This window comes from Hakea prostrata, chromosome 1 (genome assembly GCF_041222555.1).
Source record: "Hakea prostrata isolate BN-2017 chromosome 1, UWA_Hpros_2, whole genome shotgun sequence".
Classification (NCBI taxonomy): domain Eukaryota; kingdom Viridiplantae; phylum Streptophyta; class Magnoliopsida; order Proteales; family Proteaceae; genus Hakea; species Hakea prostrata.
In genome coordinates, this window is record NC_142600.1 from 5,095,361 (window position 1) to 5,111,689 (window position 16,329).

A 16,329-nucleotide genomic window follows, 5' to 3' on the forward strand; every position below is an offset into this window, starting at 1 on the left:
CTTTGACCAGGAGATCCACCCACGTGTCATATCTACTTCCAAGTTCCAAGTTCCAATTTCCAAATAACGGCTGATAAAATTAAATCGTAATTAATTCCTTTTTAATTGACTATATATTAAATTTTAATTCTAATGATTGCCTCTACGTCTCCATTTTCCTTCAGGCTTCAGCAACTCAACAACTAGGAATAAATCTACCGGTTTTGATGATTTCCTCTGCTCTTTGATTGTCCTCTCATGTGCTTCCAATCCATTCCTAACGTGTGTGAGGAATTTTATAATTAACAGAAAATGGGAGAAAAGAATGTGAAATTTTCATGTCAAAACTTCAACTTCAGAATCTAAGAAACCCTGTGTCTCTTTCTCTCTCTCTCTTATCTTCTCTTTACATTCCGCATGAATGAAATTCCTCTTTCAGGTCAAGAAAATTAAGATACAGGGTTAATTGATGAATTGCAGATTTTACAATACAAGAAACCCTAGCTTAGCTTCATGATTGATCTTGAGGGTACTCAATAAAGAGTTTCCTTTTTTTCTTAATATTCTCTGTTCGATATGCCGATCGCCAAGATCGGGTTGATCTCATGGGCCAACAGGAAGGTGGTGGATCCTCTCATGCAAATTCTCCAAAGGTAATGTGTCTCCCACATTTCTGCTCCGTCCAAGTAGATTGCCATTGTATCACTTGCCCTCTTTTCATTAGGGTTTCAAGTTTCTGATTGCATATCTATTTTTGGGATTGATTGGTTTCGCTTAAAGAATTTTCCTTCTTTTTTCTGGATCGGTTATTTCTCTGTACTGAGAAAGTTTGAAAAGACTAATTTTGGGATTGGAAGCCGTATTATCTTGCTACTGAGGGATCAGCTTCATTATTTTTCTCCTGATAAATGTTACTGAAAAATCTCTGACAAATTTTGCAGGGGAGCAGAACCTAAGCAACTAGCATTTTCGACTGCTCTTGGCTTCACTTTGGGAGTATTCCCCATATGTGGTACGAGTATCTCTGTATTCTGCTCTTTTAACTCAGTCTACTTTACAAGACAGTAATTGATGCTACTGAATCCAAAACACATTTATACGGTAATATAATCAGATTGAACTCTGCAACTTACATTTTAAGAATTCTAACATTTTTGGTAGTTTGAAACCATGTGGTCATCTTAATAGTGTCTAAAAGAGTGCGGTTCGGGTGGGATGATTCTGAGCTCACAGTGTGAGTGGTTGTATAAAAATATAATCAGATTGAACTCAGCAACTTACATTTTAAGAATTCTAACATTTTTGGTAGTTTGAAACCATGTGGTCATCTTAATAGTGTCTAAAAGAGTACGGTTTGGGTGGGATGATTCTGAGCTCACACTGTGAGTGGTTGCATTTTTATACCACTCTAGAAGTTGTCTAACATACAACTCTTTCTCTTGACATATGCAATGATCACATAGATTCACATATTCTTTGATCTGTAAGTCACTAGCTAGCCCACCGCCTGATTACAAAACCCCATCAGACCCCTGGTCAAGCATTCCAGGGACTCTTTCTGGTATCTTCGTTATCCTCAGTCATCCCATCAGTCAGTCACAATGTTAATTTGTCTTTTTACTTCGAAGGAGGAACTTAGAGTAACTTGTTTTGGAGACACAAATAATTACATATCAATTACTTCTCCAGCACTGACTAAATCTCAGTAGCCTCTGATTAATCTCTAACTTTTTAAGCATTTTAAGGAAATCAAGGGATGGCCGCTAAAAAGCTTTGGCAATGATTTTTTGTTTGAATGGTTCAAAAGTTATGGCTTGCCATGCTCTCTATTCACAAGAATCTAAATTGTTGAACTAATGTAAATGACCAAACATTTTGTACATGCCATTGATTAATGGCTTTTTATCAACCAAATGACTGACTTAGAGAAGCTAGAGATCATAGTACTTGATAAAATAGTCTAGTAGCAAAAATCAATCATGCCAGCCTGGTTGATGATCTTTCTCATTATTTTGGGTTTGAATTTGGTTGCCTCTCGTCTATCTTTGGGGGATGAAAGTCCAAATCTGAGCTCAGTCTGATATCTGAACGTTTTGTTAACCTTCTAATCTAGTCTAAAATCTTTATGTGCGTGCTGTTGTTCAACGTATGTTTAATACATGTTATTGCAACATATGTTTAATACATGTCTTTTAAGAATATATCATGATATCTGAGGTAGTTTGAGTGATCTTCTTTCTTAGTTTAGTCATCAGCATCTGATACTGAAGTTTATTTTGCAATTATAAAGGGGTCACCTTCTTTCTTTGTGGGATGTCTATTGCACTACTTGGTTCTCGTTGTCATGCTCCAAGTGTGATGCTTGCAAACTTTGTTGCTACTCCAGTAGAGTTGAGGTAATCTGTACTTAACCTTATCATGTATCATGAAATCCTTCTGCTTATTTCTTTTAAGGTTTTGTTTGTTTTGCTGGAAATTTTTTTTACCAAGACTATTTCATTTACAAATTTTTTTTTTTTTTTTTTTTTTTGTATTGTATTGATTGCATTTACTCTCTTCTTTCTTCATGTATACATGAAGGTGCATATTTTAACATGCTTTGTATGAGTGTAAGAATAACCCAAATGATGACATTGGTGTCCTCGGTGGATGGAAAATTGTTTTATTGACCAAGACGCCACCATTTTCATTGAACAAAAACATGCAGAAACCTGAAATATAAGAGAAGTTTCTGTATTGTATTTAAGTAAAATAATTGGTGCCTTTAAGACAATAATATTTCCTTTTGCTTTTAAGAATCCTATGAGATATTATCTGTTGAAACAAAATGGAACCTAAGTAGCTTGCTTCAAAATTTGCATGATTTGTCGGCAGAAATGGAGTTATGATGGATTTCATGATGAAATGAATGATCTTTCATTCTAAGAGGACACTTGTTTTATGTATATCATTTTTCTTTTTGGGAGAAAAGGGAATCTCGATCTCATAATGTGTCTTCCAATAATCTAGTAGTCTATGTAGAAAGCCATTTCCCCAAGTTTTGTATTGTTTTTTCTATAAAACAATCTCTTCCTTTTTGTGAATACAATTTCATTTTTCTTTTCGGTGATCCCTATAAAATATATACTGTTGAACCAAACAGAGACTTAGGTGGCAGCATTGCTTCAAAACTAGCAATGGAGAGATCCAGAGACAGAGCATTGAATGGGATTCATGAATGATAATCTGTGTCAGGAGCTCATTTTGAGACTTAAAAGCCTGTCATAATGTTTTCTGGGAAGAGATGCTTAGTTAAAATATATGTTCCAGCCTCTCCATGAGGGGCGAGTAAGGCTGCAAACATGTCCTGCTTTGACTGGAACCTCATGCACTGGGTGCACTTGTTTTCTTTGCTAGGTGATAATGTAATGTACATATATTAGGTGAATTTATCCGTGACAAGCTTGAGAGAAACATAACTTTGTGACCTTTGTTACAATGCCTCAAAACTAGAGCGGTAATCTGGAACTCAAATTTTAAGAACAAAGTAGCACACCAAATACATACTTTGCCATGACTCATCAGTAACCTAGCTTGTGTCTCTTTCAGCTTTGCAGATAAAATGTCCATTCTTATTGTCCGAAAATTTTCATTATTTTGTCCTGTCCATTGCTTTAAAATTAAAGTTCAGTAAATAACCATGCCTTTGGCAATCAAGCCATGTTATCAGTTTTTAATACTATGGAAGTCTGAAATTTAAACATGGAGAATTAATTTTCCTGTTTGGGCTTATTTTTCAAATTGTTTAGAATTCTGGATCCACTTCCTATCCTCATTTTCAGTGCTGTGTTTGTTCTCAGTCTGGTGATTCCTTTCTTGCGCTTTGGAGAAGTCATTTCTGGTGGTCCTCATTTCCCATTAACCTCTGATGCACTGAAGAAAGTATTGACTGGACAAGCTTCATGGGAAATCCTACTCAGCATTGCCCATGCAGTATGTACCCTGCCCTATCTAACATATTTCCTCCAGACCTTGAGATCATGATTTTTGAACTGTGTTTTGAAAGTTATTCTTGACGTTCATAAATATTAAATAGAAGATGATTGGACAAGTTTCTATTGAACAAGGGGTTAACTTTGTCACCAGGAATGAAACAGAAGCAACAAATCTGCTTTGTTTTACCTTTTATTTGGCTTGTCACCTGGCTAGGAAGCTCTCACTGAGTTTTAAGGCAACTCTGCAACACTGAATTTCTTCTTGAGACTTATTAGCCTTACTGTGACATAATTAATTTGCTAAACAAACCATGAGTCTACTATTTTCTCTGAAACACATTGGTCTTTCTGATTTTAAAACTTCGTAATTCATTACAGTTACTAGGCTGGTTCATTGCGGCTCCATTGATCTTGGCTGTGCTCTACCTTGTGTTTCTACCATGTTTCAAGTTTCTGGTTTCAAAGTTTGGTCCTCGTCCTTCAAGCCCAAAGAAGCAACTACATTCCCCCAGAGAACTCAAGCAACTGCTTTCCCCCAGAGAAGTCAAGCTCAAGGTACGGGATGCTTGACATCCTTATTTTTAAATTTCCCTTCCTCATCCCATCAATGAGCAAGGGCCCTTGCACTGTTTCCCAACACTTTGTATATAAGATACTATCCAATGGTGAATCTTTGTATTATAACTAAGGATTTTTCATCCTTTTTCTGGAGATGATTGGTGAAAACAGGAATGTCTGTAATTGCTGAAATATTTGTTTTCTGACTTCAGTGCTTTTGTGCTTTTGACAAAATGATGGTATAATGCGTTATCAAACATGTTGGCCAGGACTGGACAAAGCTTGAAAAAACTATCCTAGTTTTATCTAGTTATGTGTGGAACAGGGAGAAAAACCATGCTTTATTTGGGCTACTTGGGTTAAAACATTTTGCAGCTGTTTCCTGGGAAATGTACTGTCAAGAAGAAAAACCTTTCGGGATCGGGTTATCCTTTTCTCTTAGCGAAGGAGGAATTTCTTCACCATGAGCATCAGTACCATCAAATAGTAAACAGATAGGGATAGATTCAATTTCATGAATAGAGAGTGTGAGTATTCTGATGGTCCTAGAGTTCGTTCTGGGTTCACTTTCTTCTCTGTAGAGAAGCTACAGTGAAGGGACTTTTTGTCATTTAAATTAGTGAAATAGGTACATAGTTTCTTTCTTTTTTTTTTTGGCCAGAAGTAAAAGGAGTATCTCATTCTTTTCAATCATGATTTAAGGTTGAATTTTAAGATTCACCTAGGTTGGTTAATGACATGGCTGGATGATTTGGGATCAAATACCTTCTAAACACTGACAATGTGGATCCCCTGAATATATGATCGTCACCCTCGAGGGTTGAAGAACCGGACTCTCGTTGGATGACATGTTAGGTGGTGTTTATGACTAAGAATTTTTGCTCCCAACTGCAGGTTACCTTGGAGGGTTGTGATTCCTCTGGTATGATCGTCACCCTCGAGGGTTGAAGAACCGGACTCTCGTTGAATGACATGTTAGGTGGTGTTTATGACTGAGAATTTGTGCTCCCAATTGCAGGTTACCTTGGAGGGTTGTGATTCCTCTGAAATTCTCTATACTCTGGCCTCTGATAGTTTCAAACCATGATATTTATGAGTGACCTTGATTGCTACCCTTGTGTTTATTACTAGATTGCTTGTGTAAATAATCTTGTAAAGGGAAGAAGAAAAAAAAATGTGCTCTGTTTCTGATTCTTGCGCTTGAAGAACAAATCCCAGTTACCATCCAGCCTTATGTGAAATAAAACCATATCCATGTTGATATCTTTAGGTATGCTTCCAATGGTCCATGCATCTGTAGAGATGTTTCGTGCCTATCTTTAAATAAATAATTTATTGATAGGTATGGGAAACCTCTGGAGAACCGCTTGTGTCATTGTATCCCAACCTATCTACTTGAAAAAACTTTTATATCCTTTTCTGGGCTAAAAGATATTATTATTTTCTATAAGAAAAAAACTTCTAGTCTTCTGTAACCTAACAACCATATGTTATCCTCTGTTTTTCTATTACACGAAAAACCCTCTAGTGGTCAGAGACTAAGGAAGAAGTATAAAATTCATATTACTAAAAAGTATAGATAAGAATGAATATTACATTTGAACTACATTTGATTGAACGCATAATTTCTGGTTCAACAAGATCCATCAAGATATTAGATGGATAGTTTTTCAATATGTATATCATCCCCTTTTCAAGTTATTAGTTGTTTTTTCTTAGAAGACTAGTTAATTAGAGGCTTTCAATTATAGTTGTTGGCATGTTGGCAATATTATAGTCTTTGTGCACAACATTCTAAAATCTCTCTTCTGAAAAAAGATTAGTGGATATGTGAAATTTTTGGATGGAATTTACGATTCATGCAGGGTTTATCTCTAATGTATTCCATTTGAATGTTTCACATTCAAATTCTCTACACTCTAATGAGAAGTGTGGGTCATACACAAGTTGTTTGCTGGCCTATGATGTAATGTGGGAGAGTTTGTACCAGAAAGTCCTAATTACCACTGTGGAGTTTGCATGAACCATAATCTTCAGTTGTTGCACAAATTATAAGCCACACCGGATTCGTATCTGAGAACAGAATAGCACCTTTGCAAAAATAACATCACCTCTACAATTTCAAGCCATAGTACCATACCCTCCAATACCGTCAAGGAAGGTTTTGCTTTGCTAATTGAGTAGGGGTGGAATCCACTTTTTGTGGAGTCAGATTCCTGAGAGGTTGTTTTTTGCCTTTCTTTAGGTTAGGTGTTTCATGGAAGGCTGATTGGATGCCGAGAAAATCCTTGGTCTCATAGAGTTCTATGACATCTTTTCAAATCCTCCACTAGACTTAGCTACCAATTAGATTTCTTTCTTTATTTTTTGATCTCTATGACCCTGTCCATGTATCCAAAAAAAAAGTCTCTGCACTTTTAATAGGAGACTACCAGGGAGAGTGCTTGGATACAGGGAATAGAAAAAAGAATATTGTATAGCACAGCTTTTGGCTTACTTTCCTCCATGCATTTTGTAAAATATTCAGCCATTTGCATTTTGTGACATGGGAAGCAAAAAAATGGCAAAGTCATCTTCATCAAGAACCATTATTTTAATCGAAATAGATATTATTGTTACGTGGGGAATTTATTACATTATTCACCACAAAATTGATGATGTGGGTATCAGTGGCACCTGATATTTGATTAATTTAAAGACCGAAAAACAAAGTCTAAATCAACAAGTTAAATGAGATTAAGAGTTGAAAGTGATATAGAAGTGATTTTGAATACATGATCAGCAAGAATTCTAGCTGTCTTCTCCATTAAATATGAAAATTCCCTTTTGTTCATTGAATATAAATAATTCTATAAAATAATGAAAGACTATTATACAATGTCGGTTGAGGTAAGATGATAATGTTTCATAAAAAAAATCTTAAAATTATTCTATACAAACGAGCCAAAGAAAAAATCATGAGAGCTAATGAAAACTGGATTCAGAAGAAACAGTAAAAAAAAGACATATATAAAACTAAGAGCAAATTGCACTGGCATTTTAAAATGGAAAATTTTGGGTAAGGTGATCATTATTATCATTACAACTTGGATTCTCCTTCCATAATTCACAATTATCGTAACGTTAGACCAATTGTGAGGACCGCTAATATATAGGGTTTATTCATCAAAAAAAAAATTATTTATATTTATCCATATGCTCTTATAGCCAATGATAATATTTGAGCATAATGTTGAACTAGTCAACATATGATAGCCATTGGTTTTGGTTTTCCTAAACATAAAATGGGACGTATGATTCAAAGTTTAGTCTCTATCTTTCATTCATGATGGACAAGCACAACTCATGCCTATCCACATAAAAATTGATCATTCAAGAGAGAAATTGAAGAGAATCTAATGCTAATATGTAATCGACTGGGTCCTGTGCAATAAATGCGCAAGACAATCAAGCCATACACTTTTGGAGGTGGAATCGAAATTTCGACTTGATGATCTTGCGCAATAAATGTCGCAGGATCCAAGCTTTTTCGATCTTAATGGATGGGTTACTAGTACAGTGAAATGTAAGTTTAGATCATCCACTTATTTTGTGAAGAATTTTTTCAACCCACATGGTGAAATTCATGATATATATTCAATCTAAACATAAAACCATATTTTTCAGGAGAAAATTAAAAAATGTAAGAATTAAATTTTTTTTCAGAGATAATTTTATTTTTAAATTTAATACATGAGATGAATGTATCAGTTGAAAATTTTCTTCTCCAAGTAAATAGAAAATTTATAGTCCAATGGTGCAGTCTTTTTTTTTTTTTTTTTGCTAAACCAATGGTGCAGTCTCTTGTATAGATACTTTTAAGTTTAAGAAAGTTTTGGATTCCAATCTAACGCTCAGGATTTGATATCAAACATAAGGCCATCATCAGCTGGAGTTGACGAGTCAATGGTAAAATCTTCATGTTCCTCCATAGTTGACAACTACTACATTGTTTTGAGTAAATAAACCCTTCTGGGTTTCGAGTGTGACTGTTGAGAGTTAAAATGTAGAGAATGCTGAGAAGCATTGAAGCCCTCAACTGGATTCAGTTTCACATTGCTAGAGGTTGTGATCTACCCACTTTTGTTTTGGGAGTTTCAGTTTAGGGTTTCTAATTTCTAGTGACAGATGAGATGAATTAGGAAGTATCTGAGGCCTCACTGTTTTCCTTTTTTTTTTAATTACATATTCTATTCTTGATAGAACAACGGTCCTATTCTTGGATATGGACGGGCTTTCTGTAACTCTTAATAGTCATACATTTTCCTTTTGTTGTTTTCTTCTAGCTTAAAGCAATTCAATCATGCATCCAGTTAACGTGGGCTTCTCTGATTTTCCTTCATTGTCTTCGTTTTTTATTCTTCATTACTCTTCCGTTTTGATCCCTTTTTTCCCCTCTTGTTATTAGATTAACTGAAATTCTACAAATTCCGATTTCTGAGTTTTCAGTATATGCCGGATTTTGGGGTTGTCGATGATTTGTAGTTGAGCAGTTCTCATTTTGAAGCAGTTGACTCTGTTTAATTCTTATTTTAGTGTATTTCTTGTTCTGTTTTCGCCCCAATAGCATCAAAATATAATTCCCAAATTTTTGTTTGTCTTTCCTGGTATTGATCTTGCTTTATAGTAGGGTTCTTCCTTTCATGTTCGACTGTTGTTCTAATATTTGTTGTCATTGAATTTATGGGATTTGAGATTTTTGAGTGTGGTTGGTGATGTCTTATAACTATCAAGACTCTGCTTGTTGCACAACAGCTTCAGCTGAGCTGAAACTATACCAAGCTTTCATCTTTTCCATACCAATCATCTTCACTTTTCTTCTTCTGTTCTTGTTTTACTTTTTCTATCTGCGACGAGGAAGGGTTGATTGGTCATCTTTGCGGATGAGGACATTCAACGGGATTACGGAACCCTTCACCCCAGTAAGATTATCATTATTTATTTTATTATTCATTTTTTGTTTTGGGTATTTCACGTTTTACTAACAGATGAAATTTCCGTTTATATCTTCGATGCTGATTTGCAGCCATCACAATCGGGGGTGAAGAAGGAGCTTAGAGAGATGCTACCGATAATTGTATTCAAGGAGAGCTTTTCTGTCAAGGATACGCAGTTGAGTGAGCTTTCTCTGAGCACTTACTGACTTGCATTTTGTTCTTGTTTATGGGGGGATCTTGCATCGTTTACTTTAGCGCTATCCACAGTTATTATACTACACAATGACTGTCGAAGTTGTTTCCTCTAAGAGTAGCTGTACCAATGGCTACCTTTAGTACAAAGTAAGAATGACAGAGATGTTTGTAAAGTTTGAAATCTCAGTTGAAAAACTTCATCTTTCTTTCTTGAAAACTGGTGAACAAACTAAATGCTGTATCTAGGTACTTCAACATCTTTGAGTTTTTGGACTGGAGCCAAAGACTTTATTTTTGTATTTTAGAAGAACAAATTGGATTTCTTGTTCTTATAAATGATCAACTGCATTGATTGGTTAGTTGCTCCAAGATTGCATTAAACACATTCATGCGTTCCATCAAATTCCCGCCTTCCTCCATCTTGAGCCGATAAAATTGCCGCTTCAAACGCAGTTTATTGGTCAAGCTTTTAGCTAGATAAAGCTTTTCTAACTTTTCCCATGTGATGCTTGATTTTTCTTCCGAACATTATTAATAATGTCTATCGGAGACAATCGAATGATGCTTATACACCTTGATTCTCAACTGCTTCGTATCCTTATCATCCATCTTCTCTAGCTTTCCATCCTTTCCTTTTAAGGCTTTAATTAAGCCTTGTTGAACAAAGATGTCTTTCACTCTTCTTCCTCAAGTTTGAACTCCCTACCATCGAGTTTGAACCGAGAGTTGGTTGCAGGTCCAAGATGTCGCATTAAACACTATTTTCAAAGGTGTAACATATTTACAAAAAAATCCAATTTTTCCATCTTGAACTGATAAAATTGCCGTGTCGTTCATTAAATGCAGTTTACTTTTAGTTTATATTTTATAATATATAATATACATATATGTGCAGACATACAAATATTTCTATATAGATATATATATATATATATATGTATATCGGAGATCACGTCAGTCAAATTCATGTTTTATGCCATCGCTCTTAGTTCTCAACTCTTCTTCTCGGTTTTACAGGAGAAGAACTGGGATCTGAAGATTTGGCATTTATAGTCCTCTTTAGAACTGTGTATGCAAGGGTCAAGGACATCAAAGACAACCTATCCTACCTTATGCTACAATTCCTACCTTAATTAATAGCAACGCTTTCACGTTTTACCGTAGTCCGACCCAAGAGTCAAAAAAAACTCTTCTTCTCTGGTCATCATCCATCTTCTCAAAAGCTTTCCATCCTTTCCTTTTAAGGCTTTAATTAAGCCGATTGTTGAACAAAGATGTCTTTCACTCTATCGCCGCCTAATATAACTCGATGTCCTCCCTTACCATCAAGTTGACTCAAGTTTGTACCATGGATGGATGTACTCGACAAATTGCTAAAACAATCAAGATCTCAACAATCTTCAACACAAACCAGTGGCTCTGATACCACTTGTTGGGAAAATCAAGTATTTTTTTCCCACCTATGAATAGTGCTAAGTGGGGCCCACGTGCAATAGAAAATACACAAAATCACAAACACAAAGGTTTACGTGGTTCAACTATGCCTATATCCACAAGATAAATGAGAATTTCTTCACTATGAGAATGATAACAGTATAAGAAATACACTTGGATTTATACAAAACCCAGTCCATGTATCCAAAATCGGTTACCCCTTGTATACCCTCTCTTAGGGGTGTCAATTTATAGCCCGAACCGTTAAAACCGAACCACACCGACCTGTTATAGCCCGAACCGGCGTGAACCAAACCTTAATGGGCCGTAATTGGGCTGAGGGTTGTGGAGCCCGCACAAACCCGAAACCGAACCGCAACCCGTTTTACAACCCATTTTGTAATTTTACATTAAATAGTATTTGAATCATTATATTACCATTAGGTAATTGGTATAAACAATTAAAAAAATTAAGCATGAATTCAAAGATCAAATAGTCATTTTACTACTTAATATCTAGGTTTTTTATTTCTATGGAATGGGTGGGTTTTTTTTTAATGGAAATTGACCAATAACAATTTTGCTTTTCATATAATTTTCGCTTTTGTTGTAGGATGCTCAATTGTTTCTTCTTTTTCTTTTTCTTTTTCTTACACACCATAAACCGTTAGTCAACCTGAATCTAAACCGTTAGTTAGCCCGAACCCAAACCGCACCAAACCGAAACCGGTCCGAAACCGTTATTTTGCTAATGGGCCGTGTTTGGGCTAGGTGATTTTCAGCCCCGCCCCAAACCACACCGTTGACACCCCTACCCTCTCTTAACAATCTCAACCCCTTGAAAAACAACAATCCTAATACCTCACTGAGCACTACTCACAGTTCACAGAGCACTTGAGATCACCTCTCTCTCTCTCTCTCTCTCTATGGTGTTAAAATAGCGCTGATCCCTTGCCTCCTCCATCTATTAATAGGATGAGGGTTGGGTTGTTTGAAACAACACAAGGCAGTGAGCATAAGGGAGAGAACACCTAGAGAGAGAGAGAGAGGTGATCTCAAGTGCTCTATGAGTGGTGCTCAGTGGGGGTATTGAGATTGTTGTTCTTCAGGGGTTTAAGAGTATTAATAGAGGGTGTTCAAGGGGTATCTAGTTTTACGATACAAGGATTGGGTTGGGTATAAATCCAAGTGTATTTCTTGTATTGTTATCATTCTCATGGTGAAGAAATTCTCAGTTATCCCATGGATGTAGCCATAGACGAACCACGTAACCCTTTGTGTTTGTGATTTTGTGTAATTTCTATTGCAGGTGGGCCCCACTTAGCACTATTTGCAGGTGGGGAAAATACTTGATTTTCCCAACTGCTAAACCTGTCCTTTTACTTTTAAAGACGAAAAAGGTTTGATGATGTAGTTTTTTTCAATTAGATAAGTTGCTTTTTACCTAGGATATCGTAGATGCTCATTACTCTGTCCTAGAAGTCATCGTTAAGTCACCCCCCACCTCCACTGATTGCAAGTTGTTTCAACTGTTGAAGTTTCATTTGTTGATAGGCGGATTGAAATTAGATTAACTAAGGACAAAAATGGAAGGAAATTCTAGAGATATTCTTTGGTGATTTACTAATTCTTTCGAATGGGTGGTCTGACTTTCATCGATGAAGAGAAATAGCTAGAATGATTTTTATGATTTCCATTTTTCTTAATCATTTAGGATTCAAGATCCAGTATTAGATCTGTTTGTTTTCTGCTAATCCTGAGCTGGATTGATGAATCTCTCCCTGTCCTGGTTGTTTTCTGGGGAATCTGATATCCTGGTCAACAAACCAGATCTGATCCTGATACTTGAACGTTAGTTCCAGCATGCTCCTTTTGGCAAATAATACCGTGACATAGATGTTTCAGAATTCTCCTGCATGATTTTTTCACTTGGACCTAATTCTTGCATCCTTCACTGGTCCAATACATTATCCGTGTTCAAATGTTCTATTTCCAATTAACTAATCCAGAAGTTTTCATTCTACTTCTTCCTTGTGTCCCTTTTTTTTCTTTCAGTTCACATTTCTTTTGTAGAGTTCAATGGCTTAGAGTCACTGGGCTCTCCAAGGATTCCCAGTCTGATTTTAGTTCCAATTAAACCATGTTACTTACTCAATCCAGCATGTAGTTTTCTGTCTCTTTCTTAGTTTTCCATTATTTATCTTTTCCTGTGAAGGGCAGTATAGTTATAAGAGGAAAGAGGATTTAAAGCAGCATCCGTTAATGCCAAGAATTACATTTGGAAGGAAGCATATCTAAAAGAGCTTGACACCCACAACCTTTTCATTGGTTTCATAAGATGGAAGAAGTCAGCAAGGCAGTGCATATTTGATGATGTGGCATGACTAGTAACAGCACTGTTTTTTCTTTTTTGCAAAACTCTTATGACACTTCTTCCTACTGAATGACAAATCAGGTAGCCAGTGTCTCTCTCTACTGGTGCAAATTAATGTCTCATGAATTTTCTGGATTGGGTTGCAAAAATGCAAGAAGGGGAGACCAGATGAATTTTTTTTCTTGCTTGTGGGTAACACTTTTGGAACCCATAAATGGTTTCAGTGAAGGGGTAACAGGTTTTAATTTGGGAAGCAGATGAGACGTTTACTTCATTTCATATCTTGGGTTACTGTTTCTGTTCAGTTAATAGATATAATCTGGTTGTAGTTAAATTTATCAATTAATCATTGAGTTTTTTTAAATAAAAAGAACTATTAACAGTCCAAGGCTGGTCTGACTTGTTTCTGGCAGTAAGATTTCTTCAGTTGATAACCTCTTTTAGGCACGTCTCAATTTCTTTACTTTCGAGGGGCAGGTCAACCCAATTCCTGAACACATGCCCCCCAAAGCCCAAACTCTACAACATTTGCCACAAGAATTATGAAACTGATATTTTGTAATGAAAAAAAAAATTCTGTTAAGCAATCTCAAGTTTTATGGCAGAATTGTGCTTCCAGAAGTTGTTTCAACGAAATAGAAACAATGCAGTAGAAATTGAATGTTACAGTTAACAGGCCAGTCATTCAAGGTTTGAGATAGGTTTGTTGGCTTGAAGCCTTGAACTAATAAGTTCATAAAAAAAGGTGAATAATTTTTTACAACGTGGTCAAATTACACAAATCAAAATAAAATCCCAGTAACTGACATAGGCTGATGTAAGATCACACTGTTTTGGTTTTCCCCACTCATTATGACCTTCTAGTCTGTATCTTCTATTTCTCACTTAAAATCACCCTTTGACCTTGTGCAGATGTTCAGTATGCCTGGGGGATTACCAAGCTGAGGACAAGCTTCAACAAATACCTGCATGTGGACACACTTTTCATATGGATTGCATTGACCACTGGCTTGCTACCCATACTACCTGTCCTCTTTGCCGTTTCTCTCTCATACCAACGCCTAAAACTGCAATCGACTATTCTGATGTTATGGTTGAAGCCCAGGCTGATGATGTACAATCTTATCAGGAATCATCAAGAATTGGAAATGAAGTTGCAACCCATGTTCAAACGGGGGTTGACAGAGAGAACTCTGGTGAAGAGAGAGGTGGCAGTTCTTTTATTTCTGCTGAGGAAGAAGTATCAGATGCAAGGATAGAAGTTGAAGAATGTGGGTGTGGTGGTGTAGTTTCAGATGTTGTGATTAATGTTGAAATACATTGTTCTATTGAGCAAGTGCATGTGACTGAGCTGCGTTAAGATTTAGTTGAAGTTTCCTGTTTTAAATTTAAAGACAGCTCTTATGTCATTTGAGAAAAATGTGTACATAATAGATGTTTGGGTTCATTATTTGTATGTCATCATAATCTGGAATGTAATGGGAAAGGCCTGTTCTCCAACCCCTCTTCAAACTATATGGAATAGTAGTGCATTGTCTTACCAGGATCATTTTCTTCACTGCAAGCCTCTGGCCGGGCCACCTCCCAAAGATGATTCAGGACATTGGTTCTTTGACAAACTAATGCTTGCTGTTTCAGATTCTGATCAATGTCACACCATTCAGATTTTTTTTCTTTCCCCTTCCATCACTGGTGCAGCTGAACTAACTGTGCATTAAGCCTAAAGAAGACCTGTAGTTATGATTCATGACCCAGAAGTTCATTCCTGACAAATATTGAAAAACAGGGTATAGTTGCCCCCCCCCCGGGCCTCCTCTCTCTTCCCCAACAGGAATTCAGCCAAGTCAAATATTTCCCCCCACCCCCTGGCGGGGCCCTGAACTGTTACCCAATGCTTTGCACATTAGATACTAGTCATTATGGTGAATGATTGTGTCCTATCTAAGGATTCTTCATTTCATTTCATTTTTCTGGAGATGATTGGTGAAGTCAGGGTCTGTAATGGTCTAATGCGTTATCAAACATTGTATTATATGCTCAAAATATACAATGTTGGCAGGTAAACAAATAGGGATAGTTTCAATTACTGATGATCCAAGAGTTAGAAACTTTTGCCTTTCTAGTGAATGACATGGCTGAATGATTTGGGATCAAACTACCCTCTGAGCATTGACAATGTGGATCCCTGAATATTTGGTGACACTACGTTGATGGTTGAAGAATTGGACATTGATTGGATTATATGTTAGGTGGAGTTCAGAAGCTCTGGCATATGGCAGTTTCAAACCATGATGTTTATGAGTGACCTTGATGTTATCCTTGTATTTATTACCAGAGTGAGTGATTGTGTAAATAATCTTGTGAAGGAGGAAAAAATGGTCTGGTTCTGCAGTTTCTAGCGCTTAATTGAAGAGCAAATCCAGTTACCATCTAACCTCCAGTGAAACTTATATCCACATTGATTATCTCTAGACATGCTCTCAATGGTCTATGCATGAATATTTATGAATGTTCACATGTGTTTTTTTTTTTTTTTAAATATATACTTTGTTTTATTTGGCTTGATATCTTCCCTGCATTTTGTAAAAATATTCAGACAAAAGGGAGCACAGAAAAAAAACAAATTTAAAAGGGAGCAGAACCCATACCAATACCTGTGGCCCTCTTATATTTTGTGTGATCCGGAAGCTTCCAGGGAGCACAAACATGGTTGCAGATCCAGACTCCTAATAGCATTTAGCCATCTCCTTGCACCATTAATGATCTACCTAACAAAAAAATAAATCAGATTGAGTGAAATTTTAGATGGTCAGAATTACAATGCTCCTTGAAAGATTCT

At 36.3% G+C, this 16,329-nt stretch overlaps 2 protein-coding genes across 2 annotated transcripts; both read left to right on the top strand.

Annotated features, from left to right (window-relative positions):
• Window positions 1-154: 154 nt before the first annotated feature.
• On the top strand, window positions 155-5,778 carry LOC149026888 (E3 ubiquitin-protein ligase). Its single transcript, XM_089156962.1, has 6 exons — window positions 155-632; window positions 921-991; window positions 2,270-2,375; window positions 3,819-3,951; window positions 4,332-4,508; window positions 5,406-5,778. Exons 1-6 carry the CDS (start codon window positions 556-558, stop codon window positions 5,457-5,459), a joined length of 618 nt encoding a protein of 205 aa, XP_089013088.1. The 5' UTR covers window positions 155-555; the 3' UTR covers window positions 5,460-5,778.
• Window positions 5,779-8,514: 2,736 nt separating this feature from the next.
• Window positions 8,515-15,255, top strand: LOC149026889 (RING-H2 finger protein ATL7-like). Its single transcript, XM_089156974.1, has 3 exons — window positions 8,515-9,472; window positions 9,577-9,662; window positions 14,403-15,255. Exons 1-3 carry the CDS (start codon window positions 9,266-9,268, stop codon window positions 14,848-14,850), a joined length of 741 nt encoding a protein of 246 aa, XP_089013100.1. The 5' UTR covers window positions 8,515-9,265; the 3' UTR covers window positions 14,851-15,255.
• The last annotated feature ends 1,074 nt before the right edge of the window (window positions 15,256-16,329 follow it).

Excerpts from the sequence above, each read along its gene's own strand:
- LOC149026889 (XM_089156974.1), top strand. The coding sequence starts at position 9,266 with ATGTCTTATAACTATCAAGACTCTGCTTGTTGCACAACAGCTTCAGCT. Across the intron at positions 9,473-9,576 it reads TTACGGAACCCTTCACCCCA|CCATCACAATCGGGGGTGAA; the intron begins GTAAGATTATCA and ends GCTGATTTGCAG. Across the intron at positions 9,663-14,402 it reads TTTTCTGTCAAGGATACGCA|ATGTTCAGTATGCCTGGGGG; the intron begins GTTGAGTGAGCT and ends GACCTTGTGCAG.
- LOC149026888 (XM_089156962.1), top strand. The coding sequence starts at position 556 with ATGCCGATCGCCAAGATCGGGTTGATCTCATGGGCCAACAGGAAGGTG. Across the intron at positions 633-920 it reads CTCATGCAAATTCTCCAAAG|GGGAGCAGAACCTAAGCAAC; the intron begins GTAATGTGTCTC and ends CAAATTTTGCAG. Across the intron at positions 4,509-5,405 it reads CCAGAGAAGTCAAGCTCAAG|GTTACCTTGGAGGGTTGTGA; the intron begins GTACGGGATGCT and ends TCCCAACTGCAG.